This window comes from Crotalus tigris, unplaced genomic scaffold, assembly GCF_016545835.1.
Source record: "Crotalus tigris isolate CLP2741 ecotype Arizona unplaced genomic scaffold, ASM1654583v1 scf7180000017975.10810073628:1450386, whole genome shotgun sequence".
Classification (NCBI taxonomy): domain Eukaryota; kingdom Metazoa; phylum Chordata; class Lepidosauria; order Squamata; family Viperidae; genus Crotalus; species Crotalus tigris.
In genome coordinates, this window is record NW_024096754.1 from 834,420 (window position 1) to 852,031 (window position 17,612).

A 17,612-nucleotide genomic window follows, 5' to 3' on the forward strand; every position below is an offset into this window, starting at 1 on the left:
ACGAGAGACGCCTCCGCGCGTCTTTTTTTTTTTTTCTTTCTTTCTTTCCCCTTCCTTTCCGAGCGCCGCTGAGGCGGGATTGTGACGTAAGCAGAGGGGCTTTGGCTTCTTCACCGCGGTGTCCTTCCGCTGAAGGGGGGTCTGCGCGGGAGGGGCGGGGCTTTTGGGAGAGAAGTAGTGCCTTTGTTTCAACGCGCGTTCTGAGGCGTGTTTTCCTCCTTTCTGCGCGCACACGTGTTTTGTGGGGTGCAGCTCCCCTACGTGGGTGCATTCAACTGAACTCAGAGGACCTTGATGTTTTTCCCTTGATGCCCTCCATCTGTATTGGCTGCTCGTTCTGGCATCTGGAATCCCAAACCATCTGAGGATATATGTGGTTGTGTGAATGCAGCCAAGTTTCCCCCTTCCCCCCCCCAGCTTACCATCCCCATCCAGGGCGTGGGACTCATCTTCAACCCGAAATATTAACATTAAATTCCAAATCACTTCTGGTTTTTCATTCATAAATCACAAACCGTGCCTTCCAGACGACCCTCCCAATGAAGAGCAATTGTGTACAGAAACATCTCAGCTTCCACAGGCTGTTTTTCTCTTTGAATGGATCCCACTGTTTCATATGCAATTATAGGTTTTGAAGAAATTAAGCTCTAATGGGTTGCATTCACAAAACAAATTTGATCCGGTACCGAAAAGAGGAAAAAAAGCATTATTCTATTCCATTCCATTCCATATTTTCTATTCTATTCTATTCTAATTTCTATTCTATTCTAATTTCTATTCTATTCTATTCTTTTTATTATTCTCTTCTATATTTCATTATACTGTTCTGTTCTATTTCTTATTCTATTTTTTATTATTCTATTCTATTCTATTCTATTCTATTCTATTCTATATCTGTGCCGGTTGCCAAATGCCTAAATTTGGGTCACACGGCTGTGAGGATGCTGTGATGGTTGTAAGTACGTGCGCCTGTGTGTGTGTGTTTGTGTGATTACGTCACTATTTTCAGTGCTGTTATAACTTTGACCGGTTGCTTAATGATTGGCTGTAACTGGAGGATGACCTGTATGCTGGATTTGCATTCAAAGACCCCTAAACTGACCTACAAATTTGATTTTATGCAGCCAAGTAGACTTCAAGCTGATGGGGGCAATAAAAGCCACAGGCGCAATGTCACCATCCATCACGTCCTGAGAAATCTGGTCAGGATAAATTGAAAGAATGACCCAACAGGACACAAATTGAATTGTGTGTGTGTGTGTGTGTCTGTGTATAATTTATGTTAAGATCAATTTAACGAGGGGGCAACTCTTAATATTAGAATTTATTGAGATGGGGGAAGAAAAGAAGGAGGGAGGGAAGAATGAAGGAAGGAGAGAGAAAGGAAGAAAGAAGAGAAAGAAATAAGAACAAGGAAGGAGAGAAAGGAGAGGAAGGGAGGGAGGGAGAGGAAAGCAGAAAGAAACAAGGAAATAAAGGGAGGGAGGGAAGGAAGGAAGGAAGGAAGGAAGGAAGAGAAGGAAGGAGGAAGGAAGGGGGAGAAAGAAAGAAACGAAGAAGAGGAAAGAAAGGAAGCAAGAAGGAAAGAAGAAAGATGGAGGGGAGGAAAGAAAGAAAAAAGAAAGGAGGGAGAAAGATAGAAAAAGAAGGAAGGGGGAAGAGGAGAAAGAAAGGGAAGAAAGAAAAGGAAAAATATGGAAGGCGGGAGGAAAGAAAGAAAAAGAAAGGAGGGAGGGAGAAAGATACAAAAAGGAGGGAAGGAGAGAGAGAAGGAAGAAAGGACAAAGAGAAAAAAGAAAAAGGAAGGAAGTAACGAAGGAAGGAAGGAAAAAGAGGAAGTGAGGGAGGGACAAAGAAAGGAAAAAGACAGGAAGGAAGGAAGAGGAAGGAAGGAAGGAAGGAAGGACGACCCAGCTCGGCTTCCCCCACTCACCCCAGCCCCTCCCTCCCGCGCTGATTTCAACCCGCTCTGCAGACGCGCGTTCACACGTTTCTTCTGCCCGGCTTGCAAAACTCTCCGCTCCTCCCGTTGCAAACCTCGCATCGCGGAAGCCCCCCCGAAGGGCGGGGCCCAAGAGAGCCCGGGACGCGCATGCGCCTTTGCCCACGCGCCTGCCTGCCTTCTTCCGGACCGTAGCCCAGGTGAGCGAGAGCGCATGTGCGCTCTCCCCAGGACAGGGCTGGTGGGGGGGGGGAGGAGGGTTAGACGCCCCCTGGTGCTTTTCTCTGCAAGGAGGGGGGATCTCGGGTGCGGTGGGGGAGGGGGCTTGGATTTCTTTTTTAGGGTGAAGGAAGGAGAAGACTGATTTTGGGGTGTGTGTGGAACCTTGCAAGCAAACCCCCCAAATGCATTTGCTGGGCAAGAGAAGGGAATGCCCTCTTTGAGGTTGCCCCCAGGAGCTTGACTTAATGGGGGAAAGGGTCCTGTAAGATTGGGGGTTCACTAATAAAGGGGAATGTTTGCAGTTCTGGATTGAACTGTGGGGTCCTTGCAGACATTTCATGACCCAACTAGGCAACCTCATCAGTGGTAGAAGGGAGGGGGGCTGTGGAGAGCAGTAGGAGGAAGAGAAAGGAGAAGGAATAAAGGGAGGGAGGGAGGGAGGGAAGGGGAAGGAGGAAGGAAGGAAGGAAGGAAGAGAGGGAGGACTGTGGGGTCTTTGGTGCTTTCTGGGCTTGGTGGTTTTCTTGCAGACGTTTCATGAACATCATCAGGTAACATCATCAGTGCTAGAAGGAGGGGTTGTGGAGAGCAGTTGGAGGAAAAGAAAGGGAGGGAAGGAAGGAAGGAAGGGGAGGAGGGCTGTGGTGTCCTTGATGCTCTGAGCTTGGTAGTTTCCTTGCAGACGTTTCATGACCCAACTAAGGAACATCATCAGTGCTAGAAGGAAGTGGAGTGATATCAATGCAGAGCAATTATATGGACCATATAAGCCAGGGTCTTCCAACTTGGCCCTTGATGACTTGTGGACTTCAACTCCCAGAATTCCTCAGCCAGCCAGGTTGAGGGAAAAGTGAAGTTTCCATGCTGAGCCATGCTGGCTGAGGAATTCTGGGAGTTGAAGTCCACCAGTCATCAAAGAGCCAAGTTGGAAGACCCCTGTCTTAAATCTAACAAACAAAATGGAGGCTGGCTGAGGAATTCTGGGAGTTGAAGTCCACAAGTCTTCAAAGGGCCAAGGTTGAAGACCCCTGAAGTAGGGATTCTAGGCTGATTCCTCTTTTGACTCCACCCCCACTTTTTTCCCTCCTTTATCCTACATGTGGTGGTTGGTTTCTTTTATTTTTATTTTTCCTGGCCTCCCTTCTCCCCTTCCAGGATGAAAGAGTGGTGGATCCAAGTCGGCCTGCTGATGCTGCCCCTGCTTGCCGTTTACCTGCACATCCCGCCTCCGAAGCTGTCTCCCGCTCTGCGTTCCTGGCGCTCCTCGGGGAGCTTCTTCACCTACAAAAGCCAGAACGTCTTTTTCAGAGGTGGCGTAGATACCTTTCCTTCCATAGCCAAGCCTTTTGCCATTTGCTCTACAGGTGGTCCTCGGCTTAACGGCCACAGTCGCTAAGCGAGACAGCTGTTAAGTGAGTTTGGCCCCGTTGGACGACCTTACTTCCCACCGTCATTAAGTGGATCGCTGCAGTTCAGGTTGTTAAGGAAATCTGGCTTTCTCCCTTGACTTTGCTCGTCAAAAGGGATCACGTGATCCGGGGACATTGCCAGTTGCCAGGTGCCTAAATTGTGATCATGGTGAAAAACGGTCATAAATCACTTTTCAGTGCAGTTGTAACTTTGAGCAGTCACTAAACGAAGGATTGTGAGTCGAGGGCCACTTGTAATTGAGTGGAGATGCCCGTTTGATCCAGAAGAGACTTTCGAAAGACCTCAGAATCCAACTTGCTGGCATTTGCTTTTTAAAGCAGCCGTCTCATTTTCCAGCAAAGTTTCTGCCGTTGCGCAGCCCTAAAACTGAGGCAGCTGCTTTAATTGGTTTCCTGAGCCGAGTTAAATTGAAAGTAGCCTGACTATTATTATTATTATTTTTGGGGTCGTTTAGAAAGAGGTGGTTCTTGAAATGTTACGATCCGGAGTCATTTAAGGGCTTGGGGCACAAACAAAGTGGCATCTTATAAAGATGGTCAATGTCAGCTAGTTGAGGCTAGTTTGTGGCTTAATGTCTGGCTAGTTATCCAGCGATATCCTTGGGAGGAAACTCGCCCAGAATTCAAATGATTCTTTTAAACGCAAGGGGCCCTGGCTTCCTTTTTGCAAATTTAAGAGCGTCGTGCTGGGAGTGGGACGTCGGCCAACGGTGTCCCCCAATGTTGGAAAGTTCGACCCGTTCCGACATGCACGCGAGGCCTCATGCAGAGATATTCAGCCTTCAGGAGGCTGCTCTCTTTTTTGCTCCTCTGCTAAGAATAATAATAAATTTTGAGCGGTTCTTCTCTCTTCCCTTAAGATTCCCCCGGCGCCGTCGGGAGTTCAGACATTGTGGTCCTTTTGCACGGCTTCCCAACCTCGAGTTACGATTGGTACAAGGTGAGGAGGTAACGAACATGGTGACGGTGGGGAGGCGGGCTTGCAATGGTAGGAACTAACGGCAACCATCCCTCGCCCCCTTTCTCGCCTCGCCTACAGATTTGGGAAGCGCTGACGCAGCGGTTCCATCGTGTGATCGCGCTGGATTTTGTGGGCTTTGGCTTCAGCGATAAACCTGTGAGTACGTTTTGAAGGACGCTGCGTGGTTTCTTCCTTAATTTCCTTTTTCCAACCAATGTCATTAACATTAACAGAGAGATAGAATCAAGATCACGTGAAGTGTTGATACCACTTTACAAGGCCTTGGTAAGGCCACACCTGGAATACGGCATCCAGTTTTGGTCACCACGATGTAAAAAAGGTGTTGAGACTCTAGAGCAGGGGTCTTCAAACTTGGCCCTTTTAGGACTTGTGGACTTCAACTCCCAGAATCCTCAGCCAGGCATGAAAACCGGCTGGGTGACTTTGGACCAATCACCAGGAGACGGTGAGTTCTAGTCCCGCCTTAGGCATGAAAGCCGGCTGGATAACTTTGGGCCAATCACCAGGAGTTGGTGAATTCTAGTCTTGCTTTAGGCATGAAAGCCAACTGGGTGACTTTGAGCCAATCACCAGGAGATGGTGAATTCTAGTCCCGCCTTAGGCATGAAAACCAGCTGGGTGACTTTGGGCCAATCACCAGGAGACGGTGAGTTCTAGTCCGCCTTAGGCGTGAAAGCCACCTGGGTGACTTTGAGCCAATCACCAGGAGACAGTGAGTTCTAGTCCCGCCTTAGGCATGAAAACCAGCTGGGTGACTTTGGGCCAATCACCAGGAGACGGTGAGTTCTAGTCCGCCTTAGGCGTGAAAACCGCCTGGGTGACTTTGAGCCTGTCACCAGGAGACGGTGAGTTCTAGTCCTGCCTTAGGCATGGAAGCCGGCTGGGTGATTTTGGGCCCAGTCCCTCCTTTTCAGCCTAACCCACCTCACAGGGTTGTTGTGACGAAAATAGGAAGGAAGGAGAGCTGTGTATATTTGCCACTTTGAGTTATTTGTTAAAAATAATAAAGGCGGGATATAAATAAATACAGAAATACCATTACGAAAGCAAAATTGAAAACAGATTTGGGGTGGGAACACAACTTCGGTCCACAGAAGCAAGAGAAAAAGTCTGGCCAGGCATGGGGGCAACTCTGGGGAGGTCAAAAGAGTCAAGATGGCAGCGTGATAGAAGCTGCCAGACTTTACACACAAAGTGTGGGGCCTCGATGTGATCGCTGCTTCCATCTTGACCCGGGCCATCTCTGCTTCACCTGCAGCAGATCTGCAATTGGCTCGGCTGTAACCTGAAAAGTCGGGCTCAGGTAGACATTTGCCACTGAAGGGCTTGATTCGAATTCGGTGCTCACCTCTCTCTATCTCACACGGCAAACAGCGACCTCATGCCTACTCCATCTTCGAACAAGCCAGCATCGTGGAAGCCCTGTTGCGCCACCTGGGACTCCTGAATCAACGGGTCAACCTCCTTTCTCACGACTACGGGGACACCGTGGCGCAAGAACTGCTGTACAGGTGTGTGGACTTAATCATTTCTTGACAAACGACTGGAAGTCCTCGCTGTACACAGTCACAACTGGGAGCAGCGTCGTGCCCGATTTTACGACCGTTTTTTGTCCCGGTTGTTAAGCAAATTGCTCTACAGGTAGTCCTCAAGTTACGAACGTTCCCTTAGCAAATGTTCGGAGTTACGACATCCTCGCCAAAAGTACTTACGACCGGGTCCCAAAGTCATATATGCTACAGCCTCGCAGCGGCCATTCACACTTATGAACGACCGCAGAGAGGCTGCAACATGCTACTTTGGTGCCATACCTGTGACCCCCCCCCCAAATGCCCAGGCTTTATGCTGCTACTTTGTTGTGAGTAGCTGAGTCCAGGGAATCAGAGGAGGAGGAGGAGGGAGGCTCTGATGAGCCTCAGGACTTACAATCTGATGAAGAGCCTGGCCCTCCACTCGTGCTCAGGCTGAGATCCAGCTGTGCGGGGAGGCTGAGTCAGACTCTTGAGGACTCACAGCTGGAAGACATCACAGACGCTAGCAAATGCAGACAGGCAACAAGAGCAGGACAGAGGGAGGCAATGGGTCGGCTCCAAGGGAGGAGGAGAAAGCCTTGAGAAGCCACGCCTGGGGGCTGCATAATAAAAAGGAAAGGTGTGAGCGGTGCTGGTTGCTGAAGGCAAGTCTGTTTGCAAAAGACTCAAGTTTCATGGGATCCTGTTTTGTTCGCCTTGCTTGTGAACAATTCTCCATTTGCATTGTGTTTTGTTTGCCTTTGCTTTTGGGACATTTTGCATACCTGTACCTCATTAATAAAAGGGTTTTTTCTTTTTCCTGCATTTCCAGCCTACTTGTTAAAAGAGGGGTTCGTCCTTGTGAGTTAACAAGGACTCACGTAAGTTGGGACAGAACACCCTTCTCTGCCAAGTCCCAGATTCTCTCACAAGCAGATGCGGCCCTGCCCCGCCACTTGCCGGAGTGCCGAACCCGCACGGATATCGCGAATTGCGCCGCCGCGGAGCTGGAGAGCTTGGTGCCCCACCACCCAGCTTCTCTGCCTTGCCAAAAGCACTCCTCCAAACTGCAAAAGCGGTTTCTTAAAAAAGAAAAAATCTCTTGAATTGGCTTGGCGAGTTACGTTTCGCTGTCCTTTACTCCGCTTTCCTCCGTTTTCAGGTACGAACACAATAAAACCGGATGCATCCCGATCAACAGCCTGTGTCTGTCGAACGGAGGTAAGTGATTTACGGGAGGAATCTCCCGCCACCTCCTGTTGAAAAGTTAACTCGGAACGTAAGGAGGGAATCCACGGGGGAAATCAAACGGTTTGCCTGATGGAGTTGTGGGTTGTGGCTCCATCGCCGGAGGTTTTCAAGACGAGGAAGGAGAGAAGCAACCTACAAATAAGGAGAGATTTCCTGACATTGAGGACAATTAGCCGGTGGAACGACTGGCCTCCACATTGTGGGTGCTCCATCCCTGAAGAGTCAGTTTTCTGAAATCTTATAGGGCTTCCAGCTTGAGCAGGGGGTTGGACTAGAGGACCTCCAAGGCCCCTTCCCAACGTAGGATTTTGTGACTTGTATGTTACGTATGTCTATTCAAGATTAGCATTGTACAACCCTATTAATCAGAAGTGGCCTCCAGAAGTTGTGGGTGCTCCATCCCTGGAGGTTTTCAAGACGAGATTGGACAGCCATTTGTCTGAAATGGTATAAGTTCTCCTGCTTGAGCAGGGGGTTAGACTAGAAGGCCTCCAAGGTCCCTTCCATCTCCATTCGGAATCTTCTATTCTGAATCAAAAACCATTTGCCCAGGATGGTATAAGGCCGTGGTGGCGAACCTATGGCACGGGTGCCAGAGGCGGCACTCAGAGCCCTCTCGGTGGACACGCGCGCCGTCGCCCCAGTCCTAGGCCTTTAGCTGGGTTTTATACAATCTTTTCGCTTTAGGCCTCCACCGCCATGTGCAAAAAAAAAAAAAAGGGTTCAATCAATCAATTTCAACTTCTCGCGGGAAAAAAAAGATCTCGTAAAGTTGGAATTGATTGATTGAACTTTTTAGTCCCACCCAGTCTGCCGATACCACCACAGCCATGTCCACCCAATGGGCCATGCCTACCCAGCACCCAATAATACATGTGTGTTTTAGGTTGCAGTTTGGGCACTCGGTCTCTAAAAGGTTCGCCATCACTGGTATGAGGTCTCCTGCTTTGGGGGTTGGACTAGAAGACCTCAAGGGTCCCTCCCAGCCTTAGGATTCTATGCCATGTAAAACTTAGGAGATGCCTTTTTGATCACTGGCCTGTTTTGGCCAAGTCTCCTGGCACGCTTGATCTCAGCGTAACCCCCTGGATAAAAATTGCGTTCGTGGCGTAGAAGCAAATATCTGACTTCCACATCCTGTCTTAAATTTTTCAGGCATCTTTCCAGAAGTCCATTATCCCAGGTTCATCCAGAAGGTAAAAAATGGTACATTTAAGTTGAAGAATCTCTCTTCTGAAAAATTGGGCTGGGAGATCATTTTTCGCTCCCCTTTTTTTTGGATCAACCCGTGAGCCAACGAATAAATACTCCGTCTGTGTTATGTCTGCTTCAGCTCTGGCAACAAAGATCCTTTCTTGCAATAGCTGGCTTTTATTTATTTATTTTTTTTAAACAAAGCAGATTAAGTAGAAACACCTAGAAGCAGATACTCTGCGTAGGAAGAAAGAAATTAAAGTTGCATTAGGAGTTGGCAAGCTATTTTTTTTACTTCCTGAATATTTTCTCCCAGCTTTTCTTTCACACAAAGGCTGCTTCTTAAAAGATTAAATCGATTCGATTTATTTATACGTTATCCAGGTTGTCCTGGACTTCACTACCACAAAGGAGACCAGACAAGCCGAAGGGAAGCCATATTTACTCAATTGATTCGCTTAACAGCTGTCGTCCAATAGGGCAAAACTCACTTTGCAACCGTCTTGCTTAACAGCAGAAATTTGGCGCTCAATTGTGGTTGTAAGCCGAGGATTACCTGCATATCCTTCCATTCTGAACTGAACCGGTCTCACCAGGAAGGCCTCTGTTTTATGATCTTTCTCTGCTTTGGTATTTGGAGATCCTGAATCTCTTGCAGAAATCACACTGCAGATGAAAGGATCTCCATTTCCACTGCAATAGGGATCTTAAATTTGGAAAGCAAATTTTTTTTCAGCTAGCCCAGGGATAGGCAGCCTTGGCTCTTTTATAACTGGTGGACTTCAACTCCCAGAATTCCTGAGCCAGCCTGGCTCAGCTTGGAAACCTCTCCCTTTCCCCTCAGCATGGCTGGCTCAGGGATTCTGGGAGTTGAAGTCCACCAGTCATAAAGTGGTCTAGGCCTAGGCTTACCTTTGGCCTAGGCCAGGGGTAGGCAACCTTGGCTCTTTTATGACTGGTGGACTTCAACTCCCAGAATTCCTGAGCCAGCATGGCTCAGCTTGGAAACCTCTCCTTTCCCCTCAGTGTGGCTGGCTCAGGAATTCTGGGAGTTGAAGTCCACCAGTCATAAAAGAGCCAAGGTTGCCTACCCCTGCCCTAGGCCTAGGCCACTTATGACTGGTGGACTTCAACTCCCAGAATTCCTGAGCCAGCATGAGGGAAACTTTTCCCCCCCCCCCATGACTTGGGGACTTCAGCTCCCAGAATTCCTCAGCTAGCATGGCTCAGCTTGGAAACCTCTCTTTCCCCTCAGCATGGCTGGCTCAGGAATTCTGGGAGTTGAAGTCCACCAGTCATAAAAGAGCCAAGGTTGCCTACCCCTGCCCTAGGCCTAGGCCACTTTATGACTGGTGGACTTCAACTCCCAGAATTCCTGAGCCAGCATGAGGGAAACTTTTCCCCCCCCCCCATGACTTGGGGACTTCAGCTCCCAGAATTCCTCAGCTAGCATGGCTCAGCTTGGAAACCTCTCTTTCCCCTCAGCATGGCTGGCTCAGGAATTCTGGGAGTTGAAGTCCACCAGTCATAAAAGAGCCAAGGTTGCCTAACCTTGGGGTAGCCACTGATGTGCTTTGCTTCCATTTTGCTGCTGCAAAACTTCCTTTTCTCCTCCTCCTCCCTCCTGCAAACTGTTTGAAGTGTCCCACTGGAACGGGGTCTTTATTTCTTCTTCAGATTCTCAAAGATGGCGCTCTGCTATCGCCCATTCTCACTCGGCTAATGAACTATTTTTTCTTCGCCAAAAGGTGAGTTTTGCATTTTAAACCCTTTAGGTTTGGGTCCGTTCCGAACAGCGTTTCTCAAATTGGGCCACCTGACGAGAGGTGGACTTCAAATCCCTGAATTCCCAAGTCAGTTGGGGAATTCTGGGAGGTGAAGTCCACACATGTTAAGCAGGCTGGCTGGGGAATTCTGGGAGTTGAAGTCCATTTATCTTAAAGCATACTGGCTAGAGAATTCTGGGAGGTGAAATCCAGCCATCTCAAAGCATGCTGGCTAGAGAATTCTGGGAGTTGAAGTCCATTTACCTTAAGGCCAACTGGATAGAGAATTCTGGGAAATGAAGTCCATTTATCTTAAAGCAAGCCAGCTGCGGAATTCTGGGAGGTGAAGTGCACCTATCTTAAAGCCTGCTGGCTAGAGAATTTTGGGAGGTGAAGTCCAGCCATCTTAAAGCAAGCCAGCTGGGGAGTTCTGGGAATTGAAGTCCACACATGTTAAGCAGGCTGGCTGGGGAATTCTGGGAGTTGAAGTCCACGTCTTCAAGTGTTTTAGCATCGAGGTCCTCAAATAATCTTCCCAAGAGTCCTAAAAACTGGATTATATTTAAACCCAAAGAAAGTAATTTGAGTGGGAGAACCGCTCATCAAGAAGGTTAATGGGGGGGGGGGGAACTGTGTGAATCCTTCGGTGCCGATCCATCTCGCCTTGAATCCCTCCAGCCTTGCTGAAGTCTTTGGCCCGTACACCCAGCCTTCAGAGGCTGAATTGTGGGACATGTGGACAGCCCTGCGAACAAATGATGGCAACCTCGTGGCAGACAGGTAGGACATTCCATACCCAAATGCAGTATAGGCAATCCTCCGCTGGTTTGTGGGAAAAAAATGTTGTCAATTGCAGGGCTGGCTGGCTGGGGAATTCTGGGAGTTGAAGTCCATAAGTCTTAAAGTTGCCAAGATTGAAGACCCCCCGGGACAGGGTTTCCTATTTTCGAGCATGGGGTTGGACTAGAACAGTGGTTCTCAATCTTTTTAATGCTGCGACCCCAACCGGTCGTAAGTCGAGGACTGCCCAACCGGTCGTAAGTCGAGGACTACCCAACCGGTCGTAAGTCGAGGACTTTCCCTGCCCGGGAGCACCGCGCATGCGTGGTGTTGCCCCCTGCGCTGGCTGAGGCGTAGCTGGCAAGCGGCAGAGACGGCGCAGGGCAACCACCGGCTGGGCCCCCAGCTGGCCCAGCCCAAGGGAGGTAAGGCACCCGCCGGGCCCCACGCGCGCCAGCAACCCTCCCTGCGCCCGCCGGCCTCCCACCTCCCACCCCTGGCCCTCTTTTCCTTACATTTTACTTACATGCTCAGCAGGGAGGGGTGGAAACTTCCAGACAGCTCGCCTTCGCTGCAGACAACTTGCAGCACCGCTTGCAGAATGGGACTTTTGGCGGGCTCAGCAGGGCAGAGACAACCTGGACCATTCCTATTGGCTTTCAAAAGCCAATAGAATAAAAGGGAGTAGCACAGCTAAGGAAAAGGGGGGGGGGGAAATGGCGGACTGCGTTGTTTGGCGAGCCCGTGAAATGGTCGTTCGACCCCAAATGGGGTCTCGACCCACAGGTTGAGAACCACTGGACTAGAAGACCTCCAAGTCCCTTCCAGCGCCATTCTCCTGTGATTGCTCACCCCTTCAATTTTGCTTTGCAGCCTTTTACAGTATATCAACCAGCGGAAGCAACACCGGGACCGCTGGGTTGGGGCACTGCGATCCACCTCGGTTCCCTGTGAGTAGGAGCAGCTCCTCTGACCTTGGATGGGCTTCTTAAGAGCGGGAAAAGTTTTTTTTAGGACGTTTGTTCTCATTTGGGCCTTGGTGTCAAATGTTGTTGTTGTTGTTCCTGTCTTCCAGTGCATCTGATTTACGGACCCCTGGATCCGGTCAATCCTCACCCGGAATTTCTTCGGCTTTATAAGTAAGCTTGGGGAGGGGGAAGAGGGGGGAGAAGGTCTCCCCATCACACTTCAAGGGCTCGTCCACAAAAAAAATGTGACTTCACCCTTTTTCTTGGTCCAAAGCGAAACGGCGTCTTTGCACATTGGTATAGAGCAGGGGTAGGCAACCTGGGCTCTTTTATGACTCGTGGACTTCAACTCCCAGAATTCCTGAGCCAGCCTGGCTCAGCTTGGAAACCTCTCCCTTTCCCCTCAGTGTGGCTGGCTCAGGAATTCTGGGAGTTGAAGTCCACCAGTCCTAAAAGAGCCAAGTTGCTTACCCCTGTCCTAAGTCCTCCTGTTCTAAGCGGTGAGCCTCCTAGACCAGGGGTAGGTAACCTTGGCTCTTTCATGACTGGTGGACTTCAACTCCCAGAATTCCTGAGCCAGCATGAGGGAACTATGGCCCCCTCATGACTTGCGGACTTCAACTCCCAGAATTCCTGAGCCAGCCTGGCTCAGCTTGGAAACCTCTCCCTTTCCCTTCAGCACGGCTGGCTCAGGAATTCTGGGAGTTGAAGTCCACCAGTCATAAAAGAGCCAAGGTTGCCTACCCCGGTATAAAACAATGGGGTGTCAAATTGCCAACCCGCGGGCCGAATGCATCACAGTGAAACCACGCGCCCACCCCATTGCCAGCAATGGAAAAAAAAGTCACGCTACGCCGCAACACGTCATGTGATGTTGCGAGTTTGACATCCCTGGTATAGAGTTTCTTGCTTCCAAAGGTGCTTTTTTTTTTCTAGGAGGCCACTGGATTTTTTTATTTGTCTCAGAAGACGTTTCGCTTCTCACCCCAGAAGCTTCCTCAGCTCTGACTGGATGGTGGGGAATGGGAGGATTTATATTCTTTGCAGACCACTGGTGGTTTACATTCTTTGAGAGGGTCGTTGAGGCCACCTGGAGGTTTATCTGTGTCTTCAGGGTCACCTGAGTGGTGCAAATGGGTGTGGAGCCTTCTTGGCTACAGGATGTCTTCTGCTCTCGGTCCCTTCACTGTTGAAGTGACCCCTTCAAGGTTCTGTTCTGTTCTATTCTATTCCTTATTCTATTCTATTCTATTCCATTCCATTCCATATTTTCTATTCTGTTCTATTCTATTCTATGCTCTATTTTCTATTCTGTTCCATTCCATATTTTCTATTCTATTCTACTCCATTCCCTTATTCTATTCTATTCTATTCCATTTTCTATTCTATTCCATTCCATATTTTCTATTCTATTCTATTCTATTCTATTCTATATTCTCTATTTTCTATTCCATTCCATATTTTCTATTCTTTCTTATTCTATTCTATTCTACTCTATTCTATTCCATTTTCTATTCTATTCCATATTTTCTATTCTATTCTATTCTATGCTCTATTTTCTATTCTGTTCCATTCCATATTTTCTATTCTATTCTATTCTACTCCATTCCCTTATTCTATTCTATTCCATTTTCTATTCTATTCCATTCCATATTTTCTATTCTATTCTATTCTATTCTATATTCTCTATTTTCTATTCCATTCCATATTTTCTATTCTTTCTTATTCTATTCTACTCTATTCTATTCCATTTTCTATTCTATTCCATATTTTCTATTCTATTCTCTATTTTCTATTCTGTTCCATTCCATATTTTCTATTCTATTCTATTCTATTCTATTCCCTATTTTCTCTTCTATTCCATTCCATATTTTCTTTTCTATTCTACTCTATTCTCTATTCTATTCCATATTTTCTATTCTGTTCTATTCTATTCTATTCCATATTTTCTATTCTTTCTTATTCTATTCTATTCTATTCCATTTTCTATTCCATTCCATATTTTCTATTCTATTCTATTCCACATTTTCTCTTCTCTTCTATTCCATTCCATATTTTCTATTCTGTTCTGTTCTATCCTATTCTATTCTATTCTAGCCTAGCCTATTATTTCTATTTCTATTCTCTGCTGTTTTTCGACAGGCAGGTGCTTCCCCTGTCAACCGTGACGGTGCTGGATGATCACATCAGCCACTACCCTCAGCTGGAGGACCCTCAGGGTTTCCTGAATGCCTACTTAAACTTCATCAATTCCTTCTGAGACCACAAAGAAGACGGACAGAAATCCTGCCTCTTTTCTTCTTAGGACAATTTTGTACTCTGGAGCAATAGGAGAGGCGTGGGAAGAGCTGATGAAAACTCCGGACAGCAGTCGAACCAACCTTTCGAAGCAATCTCTCATCTGGGCGAGTAAACTCAACAGAATCCAGCTGATGGATTGGTGGAGATAGGGGTGGCGGCGGCCTGAAGCCGTTTGCAGGGAGTCTGCCTTTCCCTCTACCCCCCCCCCCCAAAAAAAATCCTGACTCTGGAGGATGCAGGGAGAGAGAAGACCAGGTGAATAAGCAAGCAGAAATGAAGAAGAGGCCAGCAGGATCAAGTTGATAAAGTACTTAACAATAGTTCATTTAGTGACCGTTCCAAGTTACAACGGCACTGAAGTGACTTATGACCTTTTTTCACATTAAGGCAGTGTAGGTCGTCCTCGACTTAACGGCCACAATTGAGGCCAACATTCCTGTTGCTAAGTGAGACGTTTGTAAAGTTGAATTCTGCCCCGTTTTACGACCTTAGCACCGTTAAGTGAATCACTTGTAGACCTTTAATTAGTCACACCGTTGTTAAGTGAATCACTTGTAGACCTTTCATTAGCCAGTGAATATGGCTTCCCCATTGACTTTGCTTGTCGGAAGGTCCACAAAAGGGGATTGACGTGGCCTCGGGACACTGCGACCCGTCATAAGTGTGAGTCAGTTGCCGAGCATCTGAAGTTTGATCATGGGGAGAATGGAATGGACGTTAAGGGTGGGAAAACGGTCATAAAGTCATTTTCCTGTGCCACTGTTAACTCTGAACGGTCAGTAAATGAACTGCTGTAAGTTGACAGGACTACCTGTACGGCATCCTTGATGAGCTGCTTTGTCATCTGTTTGTTTCGTCTCCTTTTCAGTCCATTTAAATTGTAAATTTTGGGGCCCAGCTATGCGTTACATAAAAGACTTTTTATTACTCCCCCGGATCCTGGCATTTGCTTCCTATTTGTAACCTTGGATTGTTAAGAGTAAGAATGAATTATTTCCCATGCCGCCTTTCTTTAAATGCCTCAATATCAGGTAGTCCTCGGTTTACGACCACCATCGAGCCTGATGTTCCTGTTGCTAAATGAGACATTTCTTAAGTGAGTTTTTGCCCCATTTTACGACCTTATCCGCTGAGTTAGTCATACGGTCGTTGATTGTGGCTTCCCCTGTTGACTTTGCTTGTTAGAAGGTCGCAAACGGGGAAATCACGTGACTCCTGGGGACACTGCAACTGTCATAAATATGAGTCCATCGCTGAGTGGCTGAGTTTTGATCACATGACCACGAGGACGCTGCAATGGTGGGAAAAACGGTCGTAAGCCCCTTTTTTTTCAGTACCGTTGTAACTTAACGGTCACTAAACGAATTGTCGTAAGTCAAGGATTACTTGCTAAGCTAAAACAGCCTAAGGTCTCTCGTCATGGTGGAGAACGCGGCTTTTGATCCATCATTTAGTTAAGTTTGAGAGGTCTGGACTTCAATTCCCAGAATCCCCCAGCCAGCTATGGGAATCGGAAGCCCAGACCTTTTAAAGTTGAGAGACGCCGATATACCAAAGGCGTTTTATTATTCAGACCCCTGGAAAAACATCTGGAAGTGCTGAAATAGCCCATTTATTGGTGGCCAATAAAAAATCCATTTTGGGAACCGCTCTTTTTTTAAAAAAAAAAAAGAAAAAAAAGACCCCTCCTCCCCCCCCCTTTTTTTTTAATCTCACTGGCGGCACGGAGGCAATAATTTATAACCAGAAATGAAGATGGGGCAGAGTTTTCCCTGGCCTCGGGGAGAAAAACGCATAAAAAATGCCCCAAATCCCTTGAGATACGAATCACCATCGAAGGGAATCAGCGAGCGAGCGAACGAACTCAATGCACCGCCGCGGATCCAGGTTGCGCCTTGCCGAACGGGAGCGGATTCGGGGTGGGGCCGCCTCGGGATCGGATGGGTTACGACGGTTAGCCGACGGAAGCCAAGATGACGTCCACGGGGGTTTCTATGATGCTCCGGACGGTCACCTGCATGGTCACGCCGTCGCCAAGAGCGAGTCGGGCTCTGAGCAGGACATCTAAGCCACCTCTGAACATACCTGGAGATCAAACGGCGGGGAAGGGGGGAGCAAATGAGAGAAGGTACGCCAGATTTCAAGAATCCAGAAGCAATGAGACGGTGCTGTCTTAGGGCCTTCCGTGGTCTTCCCAAAGCCATCAATCAATCGTCAACCCATCAGTCGGCCGCAGAGTGTAGTGGCGAAGGTGCAAGTCGAAAAACCAGGAGACGGCGAGTTCTAATTCTGCCTTAGGTGTGAAAGCCGGCTGAGTGAGGTTTCTGCCAATCGCCAGGAGATCTAGTGAGGAGTGCTAGTTCCTCCTTGGGATAAAAAGCCAGCTGGGTGACTGAGCCAACCACTGGGAGACGGTGAGTTCTAGTCCCACTTTAGGCATGAAAGCCCTTTGAGTCACCAGGAGATGGAGAGTTCTAATCCCACCTCACAGGGTTGTAGTTACGGGAAAAAGGAGTAGGAGGAAGAAGTAATGTGTGTGTGTGTGTGAGAGAGAGAAGAGACTTTCAGGGGGAACCTGGCCGAGAGAGAGAGAGAGAGAGAGAGAGAGTGTGAGAGAGAGAGAGTGTGTGTGAGAGAGAGTGTGTGTGTGTGTGTGTGTGTGAGAGAGAGAGTGTGTGTGTGTGTGTGAGAGAGAGTGTGTGTGTGTGAGAGAGAGAGTGTGTGTGTGTGTGAGAGAGAGAAAGAGGGAGAGAGAGAAAAGGAGGAGACTTTCAGGGGGAACCTGGCCGAGTGAGTGAGTGTGTGTGTGTGTGTGTGTGAGAGAGAGAGAGAGAGAGAGTGTGTGTGTGTGTGTGAGAGAGAGAGAGAGAGGGGGGGGGAGAGAGAGAGAAAAGGAGGAGACTTTCAGGGGGAACCTGGCCGAGAGAGTGAGTGTGTGTGTGTGTGTGTGTGTGAGAGAGAGAGAGAGAGAGAGAGAGAGTGTGTGAGAGAGAGAGAGAGGGAGAGAGAGAGAGAAAAGGAGGAGACTTTCAGGGGGAAGCTGGCCGTAGCTGCAGGGAGCTACAGTATCCTGAACCCCCCAATTTCCGGACGGGCTCTTACCTGCCAGGTAGAGGGTGTGGGAATTCTTGTTCTCGGGCACTTTATCCGATCTCTCGCAAGGCTGCATGCCAAGGAACTTCACAATGTTGTTTACAGCTTCTAGATTGGGGCGGAAGGGTTCAAAAAGAGAGGAGGTCGGTCCTTCCACTGGTCCAGAGTTCAA

At 48.2% G+C, this 17,612-nt stretch overlaps 2 protein-coding genes across 7 annotated transcripts in view; one reads left to right on the plus strand and one right to left on the minus strand.

Annotated features, from left to right (window-relative positions):
- Positions 1 to 1,999: 1,999 nt before the first annotated feature.
- Positions 2,000 to 14,786, plus strand: MEST. Of its 5 annotated transcripts, none has more exons than XM_039345751.1 (12): positions 2,000 to 2,142; positions 3,320 to 3,474; positions 4,455 to 4,534; positions 4,634 to 4,711; positions 5,951 to 6,087; positions 7,250 to 7,308; positions 8,494 to 8,534; positions 10,210 to 10,280; positions 10,977 to 11,078; positions 11,952 to 12,028; positions 12,154 to 12,217; positions 14,352 to 14,786. In XM_039345751.1, the coding sequence occupies exons 2-12, from the start codon at positions 3,321 to 3,323 to the stop codon at positions 14,494 to 14,496; spliced, it is 1,008 nt and encodes a 335-aa protein (XP_039201685.1). In that variant the 5' UTR covers positions 2,000 to 2,142; position 3,320; the 3' UTR covers positions 14,497 to 14,786. The 5 variants fall into 5 exon arrangements, with proteins under 5 accessions (XP_039201685.1, XP_039201684.1, XP_039201681.1 ...); XM_039345750.1 differs by lacking the exon at positions 2,000 to 2,142 and adding an exon at positions 2,262 to 2,313; XM_039345747.1 differs by lacking the exon at positions 2,000 to 2,142 and adding an exon at positions 2,659 to 2,715.
- Positions 14,787 to 15,937: 1,151 nt separating this feature from the next.
- The window catches only part of COPG2 (COPI coat complex subunit gamma 2), a 36,981-nt gene continuing 35,306 nt past the window's right edge, over positions 15,938 to 17,612 (minus strand). The window contains exons 23-24 of one of the 2 annotated variants that reach the window (XM_039345753.1): positions 17,450 to 17,548; positions 15,938 to 16,432 (exon numbers count right to left, since the gene is read on the minus strand). In XM_039345753.1, the coding sequence (XP_039201687.1) occupies positions 16,302 to 16,432; positions 17,450 to 17,548 (230 nt within the window). In that variant the 3' untranslated portion in view covers positions 15,938 to 16,301. The remainder of the gene's footprint in view (positions 16,433 to 17,449; positions 17,549 to 17,612) is intronic. The other variant, XM_039345754.1, reaches the window with a different exon arrangement.